Source organism: Colletotrichum fructicola (genome assembly GCF_000319635.2).
Source record: "Colletotrichum fructicola Nara gc5 chromosome Unknown KSG_Nara_v1_contig03, whole genome shotgun sequence".
Lineage (NCBI taxonomy): Eukaryota > Fungi > Ascomycota > Sordariomycetes > Glomerellales > Glomerellaceae > Colletotrichum > Colletotrichum fructicola.
The window spans coordinates 62,432-75,978 of record NW_027094053.1 but is presented as its reverse complement, the minus strand read 5'-3'; the positions used below and the strand labels follow the sequence as shown (position 1 = coordinate 75,978).

The following is a 13,547-nucleotide window of genomic DNA, read 5'->3' as shown; positions in this document are numbered from 1 at the left end:
TTGAGTTTGTCAGTGGGTATTGTGCTCTAATTACCCTCAGTGTAAGAGCATCTTTATTTCTGACGAGTTAAGTTGCCCAGGCGAGAATCTGAATTATTGATCCGGTGGCCTTCTACGGATGTTCAGGTTATACGTTGACGTTGCCATGTTGGCCCTACAGGTTGGTTGCATCTATCTTGAGTGTGATCAATGTGACAAGACCAGCGTGTCGATGAAGAGGGCCAGAGAGAGTGATGCCACTGACGGATGAAGGCCGCTGCACGTGGGAACATCAAGCAAGGAAAACCAGGCTAGTTTTATCACCATGCCAAGCCAAATCTAAGCTTAAACGGGGTTACACGGGACGAACAGGGAAATGCTTGGATTCGTTTTGAGGAACTTTTGAACGGCCTAGATGAAGCCAGTGTTTCTGCCCTAGCTGTCGGACCAGGCGAATTTGTGGGCATCACCAAAGTCGTGTAAATGTGAGTCAGGGATGTTTCCAGGAATTGAACGGCGAAAAGTCTCATTCTCTGCCACTTAGAAAACATCATCAGTCCGACGCAGTCCCTTCCACAAACACCAACAGCAAGCAACAGGAAGGAAACGTCTCCGGCACCGACAAACAGAACCACGGGGGCGGCGCGCTGGGCCGCTAATTTCGGGGGTAGCATCGACCTGCCGAATCGGGGCAAACTCCCCCGCATCGAACGGAGCTCCCGCGGGGTCCCTGGCGTCTGGCCCAAGGTGACACTGGCGCAACTCGGTGAGGGGAACGGCGCGTGTGGCCCAGAGCTCCCTGGTCGCCTCGCGTGTCTGTCCTTGCAAGATGGCCTTGGCATCGCGGGATTCATCAGCCCATTGGTGAAAAAGAAACAGCGATAAATGATTGTCTGTGGTCGGGCAAACTTGTCATACCGCAAAAGTTCCTGATAAGTGGTTCCTGGGAAGAGAGGTGCGTCAGCAGCTGCATGTCTCGCCAGCTGCCTCGTCGAGTACACGTCGAGTGACGCTTGTCAATAATTGCGTCGGTGTTTTCCATTCTGAACCATCAAGATAAAGTATCTTGAACCAATCGCTAACGACACGCAGAACTGGTCTGTTGGCGACTGATTTCTTACTTGGTCAATTGTCCCTGAACACCGCAGGCGGCTGTCTTCGAGTCCATGCTCACCGGCGTTGGGGACGTTACAAGCCGCGAGGCAGGCAAGGACAGGCCTGGCCAAAGAGCCTGGCGATCAACATCATCATGCAGCTGCGCAAGCCCAGGGTATGATCCGGGCGGAGCAGGGCAAATGAGAAGGCTTGGCAGACATGCTATATAGCGCGCATCACCAGTTTTCGTCGAGTTTGCGACGCCTTTGCTCTCCAGGTCCCAGCCAAGCCTCCCCAGAATCATTCACTCGATCGTCGGTCCTTCACAATGAAGACTTCTGTCGGCGCCCTCCTCTCCCTCGCCCTTCTCGGCGAGGCCTGCCTCCTCCCCCACGAGGCAGCCGGCCGCAAGATCACCCGTCGCCAGATCAACAACAACACCGGCGTAGCCATCGGAACTGGCGACCGCTTCGACGGCGGCAACAAGGTCCCCCGTGGACTTGGCACGCAGCCCGCCGGCACCGACCTCGCGACTCTCTTGAACGTCAACGAGATCAAGAGCGCCGTCCGCGGACTGGTCAACGAGTACGACATCGAGTATTTCGAGGCGCCTTTCAAGACGTACCAGAATGCCACCATCTTCGGCGCAAAGGTCGGCGGCGCAGGCAACTGCACCGATGCGTACCGCGTGTACTTCAACGCGGCGATCCACGCCCGCGAGCGCGGCGCTGCGGACAACATCATCTACTTCATCTCCGACTTGCTGTACGCCAACAAGCACGGCGAGGGGCTGACGTACGGAGGACGGACCTACTCCAACTGCGACGTCCAGCGTGCGCTCGCGACTGGCATCGTCTTCACGCCGCTGAGCAACCCTGACGGTGTGGCGTACGACCAGGCCACCGGCAGCTGCTGGCGCAAGAACCGCAACCCGGCGGCATCAGGAGGAGACCCGGAAGCGGTGGGCATCGACCTCAACCGCAACTTCGATTTCCTGTTCGACTTCCTCGAGGACTTCGCGCCCACCGTCGGACCGAACGTCGCGTCGGAGAACCCTGCGGACGAGACGTACCACGGGGCGGCGCCGTTCTCGGAGCCCGAGACGCAGAGCATCAAGTGGGTGATGGACGAGCACAAGCAGGTGCAGTGGTTCATGGACATCCACTCGTACACCGGCACGGTGTTGTACAACTGGGGCAGCGACGAGAACCAGCTGCGGAAGCCGTACATGAACTTCATGAACGAGAGCTACGACGCCGTGAGGGGCTTGATGCCGGATACGCCCTCTGACGGCGGGTTCTACGGCGAGTATGTGCCGACGAAGGACTGGTCTGACAAGGTGTTTGCTGCGATGAGGATGGGCAACGCCATGGATGCGGCTGTGGGGAGGCATCATGAGGTGCAGCAGAGCGCGTACCTGTACCCGACGTCCGGTGCAAGCGATGACTATGCTTTCTCACGACACTTCTCGGATCCCAGCCTGAGCAAGATCCATGGCTTCACGGTTGAGTTCGGATTCGGAAATGAGGAGGTTGACTGCCCGTTCTACCCGACAGCCCAGCAGTATCACGACAACATGCTCGAGACGAACGCGGGTTTCATGGAGTATCTTCTCGCGGCGTCTGAGATTGGCGTTGGTGAGCCAGCCACCTGTGCTTGAAGAGCCTCCAAGGATGGTGAGAATTGAACATAGCAGAAGATGATATACAGAACTACCATAAGTCCTGAATGGAAGGGGCAAACGATAATGTAATGAGTGTATGAGATACCTGTCCTTCTGGATTTCGAAGTGGTGATGCCCCAGTGAGTTATGTTTCCGGCGTAAATCAATTTAACGAGTTCTGCAAGATGCCGCCATCGTTGGCTGGCAAGGTGACGGAGACTCAATCTTTCATCACGAATTAATGATATCTCACTTGATAGGTAAATTTTGAAGGAGATTGGTATTCGTGCTGACCAGACGACAGCAATGGCATCAATCATGGCACAAGGCCTCATCGCTGCTCGCCCAATCAATTTTTCGATCTCAGACGCAACAAGCCCATCTTAATGCGGTGGTCTCGTCCAGACAGGCTATGAGCCCGGTGCCGGCGACCGCGGGAGTGGAGCGATGGCAACGCCGCCCAGCCGGCCCAACCCCCTTAGGGACCAAATCTGGCCTAGCTTCTACCGGCTGTGTGTTCTAGTGGTTCATGATTTCTCGTTCACAAGATGTGCACTTGATCCCGAGAAGGTCGCAGGTTCGAGCCCTGCCACGGTCATGGCAAAATCTTTTTGCTGGATTTGCAAATGCTCTGTAAGGTGTTCCGCCTTGGACTCGCATGCGCCGCATGTCCGCAGCTCAAGGGCGATTGGTGTCGAGGATAAATGAGTGCAGACGCTGGCTGGCGCTTCTATGTACTTTTGTCGAGAGTCCAAGCGAACCATCTCCCCCAAGCTCAGAAGTACCCAACCGACGGCCGAACATTGGATCCTTCTAATGTTCCCCGCCTGCCGGTGACGACTGACCGAGCTCGCTTGGCACTCCGGACCATCTCCCGGGCTTGTCCGCATGAATCCTCCGGCGCCTCACCCTCCATGAGGGAAGCCCATTACCAATCCACCCAGATCACATCCGCCAGCTTCACAAGTAGATAAACACAATCACAAACAGATAGACGATTCATCCCAAGAGTACATTCTCATCCCCATCATCACCTACAACCAGCACCATGACGACAGCAACAGCCCCGCAACCCTTCCGGGTCCTGCTCTTCAGCAAAACAACCGGCTACCGCCACGACTGCATCCCCACAGCCGTATCCGCCCTCCGCGATCTCGGCGCCCGCACCGGTGTCTTCACCGCCGACGCCACGGAAGACGCCGAGACCGCACTTACCCCCACCTCCCTCGCCCGCTACAAGACCGTCGTGTTTCTCCACAACACCGGCACCGACGTCCTCAGCGCAGCGCAGGTAGAGGCGCTGAAGGGCTACATCCGCGCAGGCGGCGGGTTCGTGGGCGTGCACGCCGCCGCGTCGGGGCTGAAGGGGGATGAATGGTACGGCAAGCTCGTCGGCGCGCATTTCGATTTCCACCCGCCGCCCGAGGAGGGGACCGTCGTCGTGGAGGACGAGGGGCATTTCATCATGGGAGACTGCGGCTGTGAGAGGAAGGGCTGGATGGACGAATGGTACAATTTCACGTCGCACCCCAGGCGGAACGAGAACCTCCACATTCTGGCCCGGGGCGACCCGTCGAGTTTCTCCGGCGGCGCCATGGGGGATGATCACCCGCTTGCATGGTGTCAGGAATTCGAAGGCGGCCGGTCGTTTTACACTGCCCTCGGCCACTTCGATGAGGCTTACAACGACGAGTGGTTCATGGGCCAGCTTCTCAAGGGCATTATTTGGACTGCTCGCGCCGACCAAGGGCGGGCGTAACGTGTAAAGAGTAAAGGGTATCATACGTAAATACACGGCAACTCCGTAATGCCTGACTAGCCCGCCATCGCAATCCCGTTTTCAGGCCCCCCGCTAAATCGCACCTCAATCCTGGACTCTAGGGATTCAGACCAGATGTCATGTTCGAACCCGGGCAGATGAAGCAGAATGCCTAATTCCTGACTCGTATACCAGCTCGCCCGGTCCAGGTTGCCGGACCCCAAGAGGAGGAATTCCCTGTCAACGAGTGTCATCTTGAGGTGAGAGACGACAGGCTCTTCTGGGTCTCGTGCGGCTGTCGCTTGGAGATTGGGCCGGTAATAGAAGATGTCGAGACGGCCTGGGCGTTGGACCTGAGACTCGGCGTCTGCAGTGCGCTTACGAGAAAATTCCGTGCAGATTTGAGAATACTGTTTGATGAGAGATTTGAGGGTCCATTCCGTGGTTGTACACGCCGTGACGAGCTGCTCGATTAACATCATGTTTTTGCTTGTTCTAATGCGGACGTCGACACCACGCCGGATGGCATCTAAGAGGGCATCGACGACGGTCCGGCATGTTAGATTTGGTGTCACGATGTCGATGTCCTTGCGGGCATGGGCGAATAGTGAAAGCAGAGCCGCATTCAATGGGGTTGCGGGCGCTGTTGCGCGGCGCCAAAGAGGGATGTACCGGAAGCCGGGATACCAATGATGAGATGAAGGGAGAATGATGGCCGGACATGCTGGTAGATTCGCGAGGCTCAGCCGCCGATACGCGGTGTGCTCATCCGATGGTTGGCTGGTCTGGCCGGCATCCCCGCCTGCATCCTCCATTACCTGGCCAGCCTCATTCGTGAAATCGGGGAGTTCCCGCGCGCCGTTCGGCTCCCAAACGTTGGCGTAGAACTTCACAAGCTGGCCGACGGCTGGCCCATCGAACTCGATGCAACCCTCAAACCACGACTCCCAGCTCACGTTGCAGCTTGGCATCCAGGCGCGCTTGCGGTCGACAATGACAAACTTTGGGTGCATGACGCTGAAGGGTAAGAAGAATAGGCTCTTGACAGAGAGGTCGATGCGGGCCGCTCGGAGGGTGGTGTCTGGGGGCAGCCCAAGCTTTGGCCACGCGGCGTTCGGGTACGCGTACCCATCCCTGGACCATGGGTGAAAGATCTTTTGGAAGAAGCTGCGCGAAGAGAAGCAGATGCGGACGCGTAATGGGGCAACCGAGGCCTCGCCAGCCACGCGGATTGCCTCTTGTCGGCGCTCAGCTAGAGTTTGAAGGGTTTCGCGGAGGGCATCGAGCGTGTCGGACGGCGCCCAGAAGCACGTAACTAGGATGACCTCGTGTTGAGCGGTCAGGATGCCTGGAAGAATGGCGGTTCTGTAGATGGAAGCGCCGTTACCGACGGTGAGCGTTTTGGGACTGCATGTCGTCACCAGACTCTCAGGATCGGAGAGGTGGTAGTTTGGGAAATCGTTCAGCTGTTCTCCACGGTGAGACTTGAGCGTGTGAACCCAGTGGTCAAGAAAGGACGATGGGAACGCTGGTGATGTCATTTCGGAGATGGTGATTGGCGTGGGATGTGGTGTAAAGTCGATATTGAGGATCAGGGGTTTGTCCTGAAAGTTTTCAGTTCCATTCGGAGGACGGAAAGGCTGTGATTCGACTGGAGGGCTGGGATGTCGTCATGGAAGTGGTTAAGGAGGCCCGACAGCGCCGAGTCATCAGTCGAGAGCGGCTGTCAAGGCTCAATTTTCTCGTAAAGAGGGTTCAGTTGGTTAGATGAAAGGTACGATGATACGCGGTTAGGACATCGCATGGGCCTCGAATAGGAGGCGTTTATGCTGCTTCCAAACGGAGGCAGAGGCAAAGAGCATGAGGATGGGGTGAGATTATTGCCGAGACGCCGGCTTGATCCCAGCAGCGTGGGCCAAATTCGGTGAGAATTAATGAGGCGCAGTCGCGGGAAGCTTCAGCGATGCAGAGCCTCCGTGCGACGAATGAAACTGCACGGCGGTGTTTGACGTGAGGTAGAGCAGGAAGAGCAGGCAGGCTGCGGGTTGCTGACTGATGTGCGCTTGAAGGCGTGTGGGTATTCGTAGCTTGTAGCAGGAGTGATTGATAGGTATGGGCTAGAGGTGACAAGGCTGGGCCGCTAACCGGCGCATGAAGATAGATCGTCTGCTAAGCTCCGTTGCATATAGTTGTTTCCGAATTGTCAATGGAAAAGCGTCGCATGAGAAACAAAACGGTCGATTTCAGTGGCGGTAGAAAGTAATAATTGCAGTAGTAAGAATCTTTTTCGTTAAGTGGGAGACCGGTTGTTGGCGACAGCAAGCGAAGAGAATTAGTTGTTACGCTTCGCCGTAGCTGCTGCCACCGAGGCATCTGATATCGGACCGTGACGCTTGTCGGACATGTGTCGCTCTGCGAGCGGGATGAGTGAGAGACTGTTTTCAGCCTGTGGCACCCTTATGGTTCGGTTAGCACACCCTCACCGCAACGCAGAGAGAATACCTACGCTGCGGTTGGGTAACAGAAGCTTGCCCGGGTACAGGCGGGAGGATTGCTAGCGGATTGCGGCGAGGACAACCCCGGATTTCTACACCTTTCCAGCGTGTGTCAAGTGACCTAGGGCGAAAACTAAGTTTTGTCCTCGGGAACGATGGTTTGAGAAGTATTGAGAACGGCGTGTCGGTTGGTAACGGCGGTGTCTTGTTTTTCTCCAGAATAGTCGCAGTAGGGCCAGTGCCGTTGTGAAGTGAGGCGAGACAGTTGTCGATACAGAGGTCGAGAAACAACCGAGACCAGTTGGAGCAGTGCCAAGACGCCCGAGGAAAGGGCAGCTTGTCCAGTCGTCACCGGCGCATCTGCTGTATTCCAAGCGTCGAGGCACTTGCTGCAGTTGATGTGTCCAAATCATCCAGAGTCCCTTGGATCAGTGGAACCACTTGACCGATGAATTGACTCGTGGCAGCGGCAGGTGGCAGCATCGCTGGCGCCGGTTATCTGCCACTGGCACTGACCAGCGAGGCGACTGTGCAGTATTAGTGAACCTAGGGTCGCCGGCGTTGGACACGACCTGCAGCAGCTCGAGGCCTGGGTTGGTCTGGGCTACCAAGGGGCGTTCGGTACCTACACTGCCCTGCTCATCTACCATCAGATTACTTTGCAGCTAGCTGGTGAGCAGATTTTCAATGGGAAATGATGAAATACGTACCAGCGTTTGGGTCTCTTGATGACCGTCGATGGTCAATGAGCCCATCCATCCCATCCGTCACATCTTTCTAATGGGCAGTGCCAGGCGAGTGTGAGCTCATAATAAGCTCAACCTCCCGAGGAAGGAAATGCAGCCCAATACCTAGAAAAGCACTGGTCTTCCGATACGAGAGCTTCCTGGCAACTTAACCAAAAGCCAAGCCGAGGGAGCTGGGGGTTCCATTCTCGCCCGTTTCTGTCTCTCACGCACGCCTGAGGCTGCTTGGCGGCTCTGATAGCGGTTGGGTAGCCTTTAAAAAAAGTCCACGAGGCAGGGAAGGCAAGGGGAACGGGGTTGAGACCGTCTTGAATTCTGCCTCTGCCAGCGTCGGCGCCAGCAGCAGCAGGGAGAGATGGGAATGAGACTGTGGCCCTGGGATTGATGGATGGTGGACAGACAGCAGGGGGTTGCCCCGTCCCCAACGACCCGTCTCGATTTAGCAAAGCCATTGCTCCGTGTGGGTGGTGGGTGGATAAGATCGGTCGTGTTCCTGGAACCCAGTTGCGCGGCATGGCAGAGGGTGTGTTGATCATTGATCTGGACAATACGACTGGCTGTCATATTTTCGTTGACTGTCCATCGCTGAGACCAGCCAGCAGAGACCAACCAGACAAACAACCTAACGCCGGTCCCACAGGTGGTGGTGGTTGGTAGTTGGTGGTTGGTGGCAGGCTATGGAAGCCAGTTGAGAATGAGTCCAGGTCCAGGTCCAGGTCCGCGTCCCCGCGACATGGCGCCGGAAAAGTCGCCGATGAAATGCGGATGTGCGACTGCGACCCTGCGACCGCTCATCAACCGCCGGATGGCCACGATTGTAACGACAAGTGTGAGAGACCGTCAAACACGCCAGCGACGGTCAAACAAATCCACCTCGGGAAGCGGGCTAGGCTTTTTTCCCTTCGACTGGAGAATGGAGACTGACGGGAAGATGGGGACTGGAGAAAGCTGGAGTAGGTAGATGGGAAACATTGTCTCTCTCGTCGTCCACTCTCTTTTTCGCAAGAGGGCATGTCCCTGCTGGCGAAGACGATGCATTGCGAGAAGAAGTCCCGACAGGTCTGGCTGGCGTGGACGAGGCCGGGAAGGATCTTGAAAAGAGAGGAAAAAGGCGCTCGTTAGTGGTGGAGGAAGCGCGGCTTGTGGCGGTTGGCTGTTTTAGCTGGCTCAACGGTCTCGTCACTGGCGGCTGCGTTCCCTCCTTTTCTGGTCATTCCCTCCTTCCCCATGACGGCAACTGCTGGGGTGAGCCATGGGGGCGCTTTCCCTCATGATCATGGGAGTTCCTTCCCGCTTCGTTGTCATCGAATGACGAATGACGGGAGCAGAGCAGGTACAGCAGGTACAGCAGGTACAGCAGGTACAGCAGGTAGCAGGTACAGCAGGTACAGCAGGTACGTATCTTATGCGAATACCGTATTCCTTACGGAACGAACGAGAAAGCCAGCGAGAGTTCAGCTCAGTGTTCAGTCACATCTACGCCAAACACTCCATTAGACCCCCTCTCATCAACAGCACCTATCGCAACGAGCAATTGGATAATTAGCATCTCCCGTCTCCTCCCATCCACATTGTTCAAGCTGATGGCTGACGGGCGACAAGGAGACAAGCTTCAGGGGGGCAGCACTCCCTTCATATCAGAGGCAGGTAAAGTGCTTGCCTTGCCTGTCCTTAGGTTATCCGGCTAAAAAGCTCTCCACGGCACCATTTCCAACTGGGGCTTCTTGCAGAGGATGTGCAGATTGGCGGCACAGTCTTGCAGCTGCCAACCATTAACAACTACCTTATTCCACCGGCCATCTGCAAGCGAAGGATGGCAACAGACGGTTGACGGCTTCACCACGATCCAGGCCTTGCTTGAGCTGCATGTCGAGCTCCAGTGCGGCGTTGTAGGGTAGTATTCGCAGTATGCAGCAAGCAGCGTGGGCAGGGGGAGACGGCGACAATCTTGGGGTGGTCAGCTCCCAGTCCTTGGTCGTCTTGCAAGCTGTGGGCTGGACCCTTTTTTTCTCTCTCTGATGCTTGCCTGGTGCTCGGAGTTTGGTACCCGTTGAAGAAGAGATACCTGCATCTCCACCCAGTTTCGTGCGACACGAGGAGTAGCTCCCCTTTCTCAGGTACCGGTGGTGATGCTCCGTACCCCGCCTCCAATCTCTTTCCCATTCTCGAAGTCGTCGAAAAGGGTGGGGTCTTCTGTCGCCGTCGTCTTCTTTTTGTTCTCCCACCGATGCTCCCCAGCGGCCCAGCACCCAGCGGGTGGTAACGGCCGGGGCATGCAAGCAGGGCAGCAGGGCAGCAGGGCAACAACATGTTGACCACGTTGGATGGGAAACTGGAACTGGGAACTGGAAGCTGGACATGGCAATGATGGTGGTGTGTGTGTGCTCTGCTGCATGTCATTCATGGCAGTCTACTGATGGATAAGACGGACCTGATACGGTAAATATGAAAAGCAAGTCGAAACTCAGCATGCGCGTACCGTAACAGAAACTCTCTCTCTCTCTATATATCTCTCTCTCTGGACGGTGCTTCCAGCAAGCTCAAGCTTGCTCTTGCCTCCCCGACGGAGTGCCTGCCTGCCTGCCTGCCTGCCTTTTTCCCTCATGCGTGGGCAAGTACCATGTAAGAGTGTGTGAGTGATCCCAGGGAAGGTGCTGCTGCATCCATGATCCCCCCTTCTTTCCTTCCACTCAGGAGTGACACACGACCCACCCCACCAGGTGAGGCACGTACCGCGTGTGCCTTAGCCCATGCCTAGCTTGCCTCCAAAACCCACCTCCCGCAGCAGAACAGCACCACACCCCACCCAATGCTTGGGGACCGCTAGCGTTGTGTGAGGTCGAAACTGCCACAACGCCGCCGTACCGTTCCTGCTGTCTGTATTGGTATCTTGTACCGCCAAACAGCTCCTGCTCCTGCTCCCAATGCTGGACCTGTCTCGACCAGCAATTGCATCGGCTTCAGATGCACCTGCCGCACCTGCCTCTGCACCTGCATATCTGAGAGGTGAGGACCGTAAAGACTGGAAGTAAGTAAGGTAACTGCACACACACCACCTGCCACCAACGGTACAGAAGGTGGCACCTGCATCGCACCTCCTGCTGCTCCTGCTCCTCCTGCTGCTTCTGCTGCTGCCGCGAATGACGGAAATTTCCCAATCCATCAACCGTCCGTCGTCGTCCCTGCCCTCGTCCCCTCGTCCCTCCCCTCGTCTTCAGTCTCAAGAAGCTGCCCCTCTGGCAAGTGCACCTGGCAATCCGTGTTTACGTTCCCAATTTTTTCATCAGCATCTACCTTAGAGTACGGATACCTTACCACCTGGTCGTGCCTTCCCATTTTTAAACCATCTGCCATCCCTCCCACCCCCTTCCACGGCCCTTCCTCTACCTGTCCTTGCTTCCCACCAAACCCACGGTACCTCTCCCTCGCCTTCTACCCCCGTACCTACCACCAGCAGATACCCACGCCGTATATCTTTGCACACGAATCCCGTCACCCTCCCTGGCCCATGCATTGTCGACCATTGCCTGGCTCTGTCTCTGTCTCTGCTGCGTGATAATCGCCAATTCGCCACTGTATCCTCAATTCCTCTCTTCCTCTTCTACAACCCGCCGCCAGCCCTTCGTTCTCTCGATTCCTTTTCCACCAGACAGACACACCACTCTCACTTACCACGCGACACCACTACCCGCCGGCTCGATCCCACCATCGTTCGTCTCCTTTCATCAAGACACACCCGTTGAATGCTGGCATCGACCTGATCTCGACCCCGATCTCGACCCACCTCCCTCCTAATTGCCACGTAAAGCCAACAACCGGCTCCTAATTACCTACCACGAACCGCTATCGTTCTACCAACTGTCGAGACCAATACCGCAACCATGAACTTCACCAAGAAATTCGACCGCGCCTTCCAATGGGCCGGCGAGAAGATGGGCTCCGAGTCCAAGACCGGCCACTCGGACGAGTTCAAGATGCTGGAGCAGGAAATGGCCCTCCGATATGACGGTACGAAACTTTGTCCACCCAGAAACCATCCAACTGGTGGTCCCGATTTACACGCAAACATGCTAACGGTGCCGTTCTGCAGGAATGGAAAGGCTGCAAAAGTCGACCAGCACCTACGTCAAGTGGATTGCCCGCCGCGGCGAGGGCTTCGAAGACAAGGAGAAGGGACTCCCCATTGCCTTCGTCGGTCGCATGATGATTTCCCACGGAGAGGAATTCGAGTCTGATTCGGAATTTGGCGCTTGTCTGCTTGGTACGCTGCGTTCCGCACCCCGCAACCAGACCTGGCTAACTGAGGATTGACAGCTCTTGGCCGAACCAACGAGCGCCTGGCCGGCATCCAAGAAGGCTATGCAACGGAAATCACCAACAACTGGCTGGAATCCGTCGAAAGATCTTTGGCCATGATGAAAGAGTATCAGGTACGTACCGACGTCATTGCTTGCCCAAAAGTGGTTTCAGCCCGTCCCATCTGACACACTCCCCGCAGGCCGCACGGAAGAAGCTCGAGTCGCGTCGATTGGCCTACGATGCGAGTATCAGCAAAATGCAAAAAGCGAAGCGCGAGGATTTCCGCCTCGAGGAGGAACTCCGTACCGCACGTGCCAAATTTGAGGAGGCTGGCGAAGATGTGATGCGCCGCATGCAGGATATCAAGGAGGCCGAGGCCGACAACGTCCGCGACCTGACCGGCCTGCTTGACGCCGAGCTGGACTACCATGAGCGTTGCGCCGAGGAACTCCGCCGTCTCCGCAACGGCTGGGCCGGCAACGCACCCTCATCCCCGACAGACCGCCGTCTTGGCAATGGCCGCGGCCGCTCCAACACTTCGCGCTCTTACAACGACTACTCCTCCCGCAGCCAGCCAGTTGAAGAGGAACCCGAGCCGATGCCTGTTCGCATGCCCATCCGGTCGCAGCGCTCCGAGAGTACCCGAATTGGCGCCGCCGCGGAGCCCGCGAGACCGTCTATCGGTAGGTCCCAGACGTTTCAGGGTCCCGCTGCTGTCGAAAGACGAACGACCGCGAACCCTCCCGTACCGAGTGTGCCCAATGTGGGCTCTTTGCGTGGAAATTTGAGGCCTACAGGCAAGTCTCTGGGCAGAGACGATGTGTTTGCCGACCGGGATGATGACCACACGACAGCCAGCGGTAGCGGCAGTCCGGAATGGGGCGACCGCAGCGCCAGCCCTGCGACGAGCATGGGAAGCCTCACTAAGAGCACGAGTAACTTGCAGTCCAAGAAAGCGCCGCCCCCTCCTCCCCCGAGCCGTGCGAAGAAGCCGGCACCACCGATTCCTGCCAAGAGAGAGGTCGGGTACTAGATCTACAAGGCCTATTGACAATGGGTCTTTAGACTGTGCGGGCATTTTTCTGGCCGCAAAGTGTGCTATACTGTTTGTTTCCGTCTCGTTGCATAAATAGACTGTTCATTCCGTTGTCGGGGGTTAAGGGAATCCGACGGGAGCATGGCGTTGGGGCGCATTGATATCCGTGGGCTGGATCCGCAATCGTTGGTTCCCCTCCTCGCATAGCTTCTGCCGTTGGGAAGGGAGTGATTAGATGGATGGCTAGGCTCGGTTCGAACATGGATACTACTCTATAAACTAGTTGAAAAGCAAAGTTATCCCAGCTGACGCGGCCGAGTTACAAATGTTTAGTGTGACACACAAGGCAATGTAACTGTACGATCGCCCTCTGGAGCTCTTCATCAGCACTGTGGGTGGCTGTCAGAGGAGCGTGCCACGGCATTATGTTCCGAGTTGAAGCGCATCGAGAGGAACTCTCATTCGAAGCACCAAG

At 56.5% G+C, this 13,547-nt stretch overlaps 4 protein-coding genes across 4 annotated transcripts; 3 read left to right on the top strand and 1 right to left on the bottom strand.

Moving 5' to 3' along the window:
* Positions 1 to 1,402: 1,402 nt before the first annotated feature.
* On the top strand, positions 1,403 to 2,734 carry CGGC5_v004769 (Zinc carboxypeptidase A 1; the record flags this gene model as incomplete). The annotated part of the gene is made up of 1 exon (XM_032024390.1): positions 1,403 to 2,734. The coding sequence occupies one exon, from the start codon at positions 1,403 to 1,405 to the stop codon at positions 2,732 to 2,734; it is 1,332 nt and encodes a 443-aa protein (XP_031893170.1).
* A 1,051-nt stretch (positions 2,735 to 3,785) lies between these two features.
* CGGC5_v004768 (uncharacterized protein) lies at positions 3,786 to 4,496 on the top strand (the record flags this gene model as incomplete). The annotated part of the gene is made up of 1 exon (XM_032024279.1): positions 3,786 to 4,496. One exon carries the CDS (start codon positions 3,786 to 3,788, stop codon positions 4,494 to 4,496), a length of 711 nt encoding a protein of 236 aa, XP_031893169.1.
* A 56-nt stretch (positions 4,497 to 4,552) lies between these two features.
* CGGC5_v004767 (uncharacterized protein) lies at positions 4,553 to 6,037 on the bottom strand (the record flags this gene model as incomplete). Its single annotated transcript, XM_032024167.1, has 1 exon — positions 4,553 to 6,037. The coding sequence occupies one exon, from the start codon at positions 6,035 to 6,037 to the stop codon at positions 4,553 to 4,555; it is 1,485 nt and encodes a 494-aa protein (XP_031893176.1).
* Positions 6,038 to 11,618: 5,581 nt separating this feature from the next.
* On the top strand, positions 11,619 to 13,069 carry mug137 (Meiotically up-regulated gene 137 protein; the record flags this gene model as incomplete). The annotated part of the gene is made up of 4 exons (XM_032024056.1): positions 11,619 to 11,745; positions 11,828 to 11,998; positions 12,052 to 12,167; positions 12,236 to 13,069. The coding sequence occupies 4 exons, from the start codon at positions 11,619 to 11,621 to the stop codon at positions 13,067 to 13,069; spliced, it is 1,248 nt and encodes a 415-aa protein (XP_031893175.1).
* Between the last annotated feature and the right edge of the window lie 478 nt (positions 13,070 to 13,547).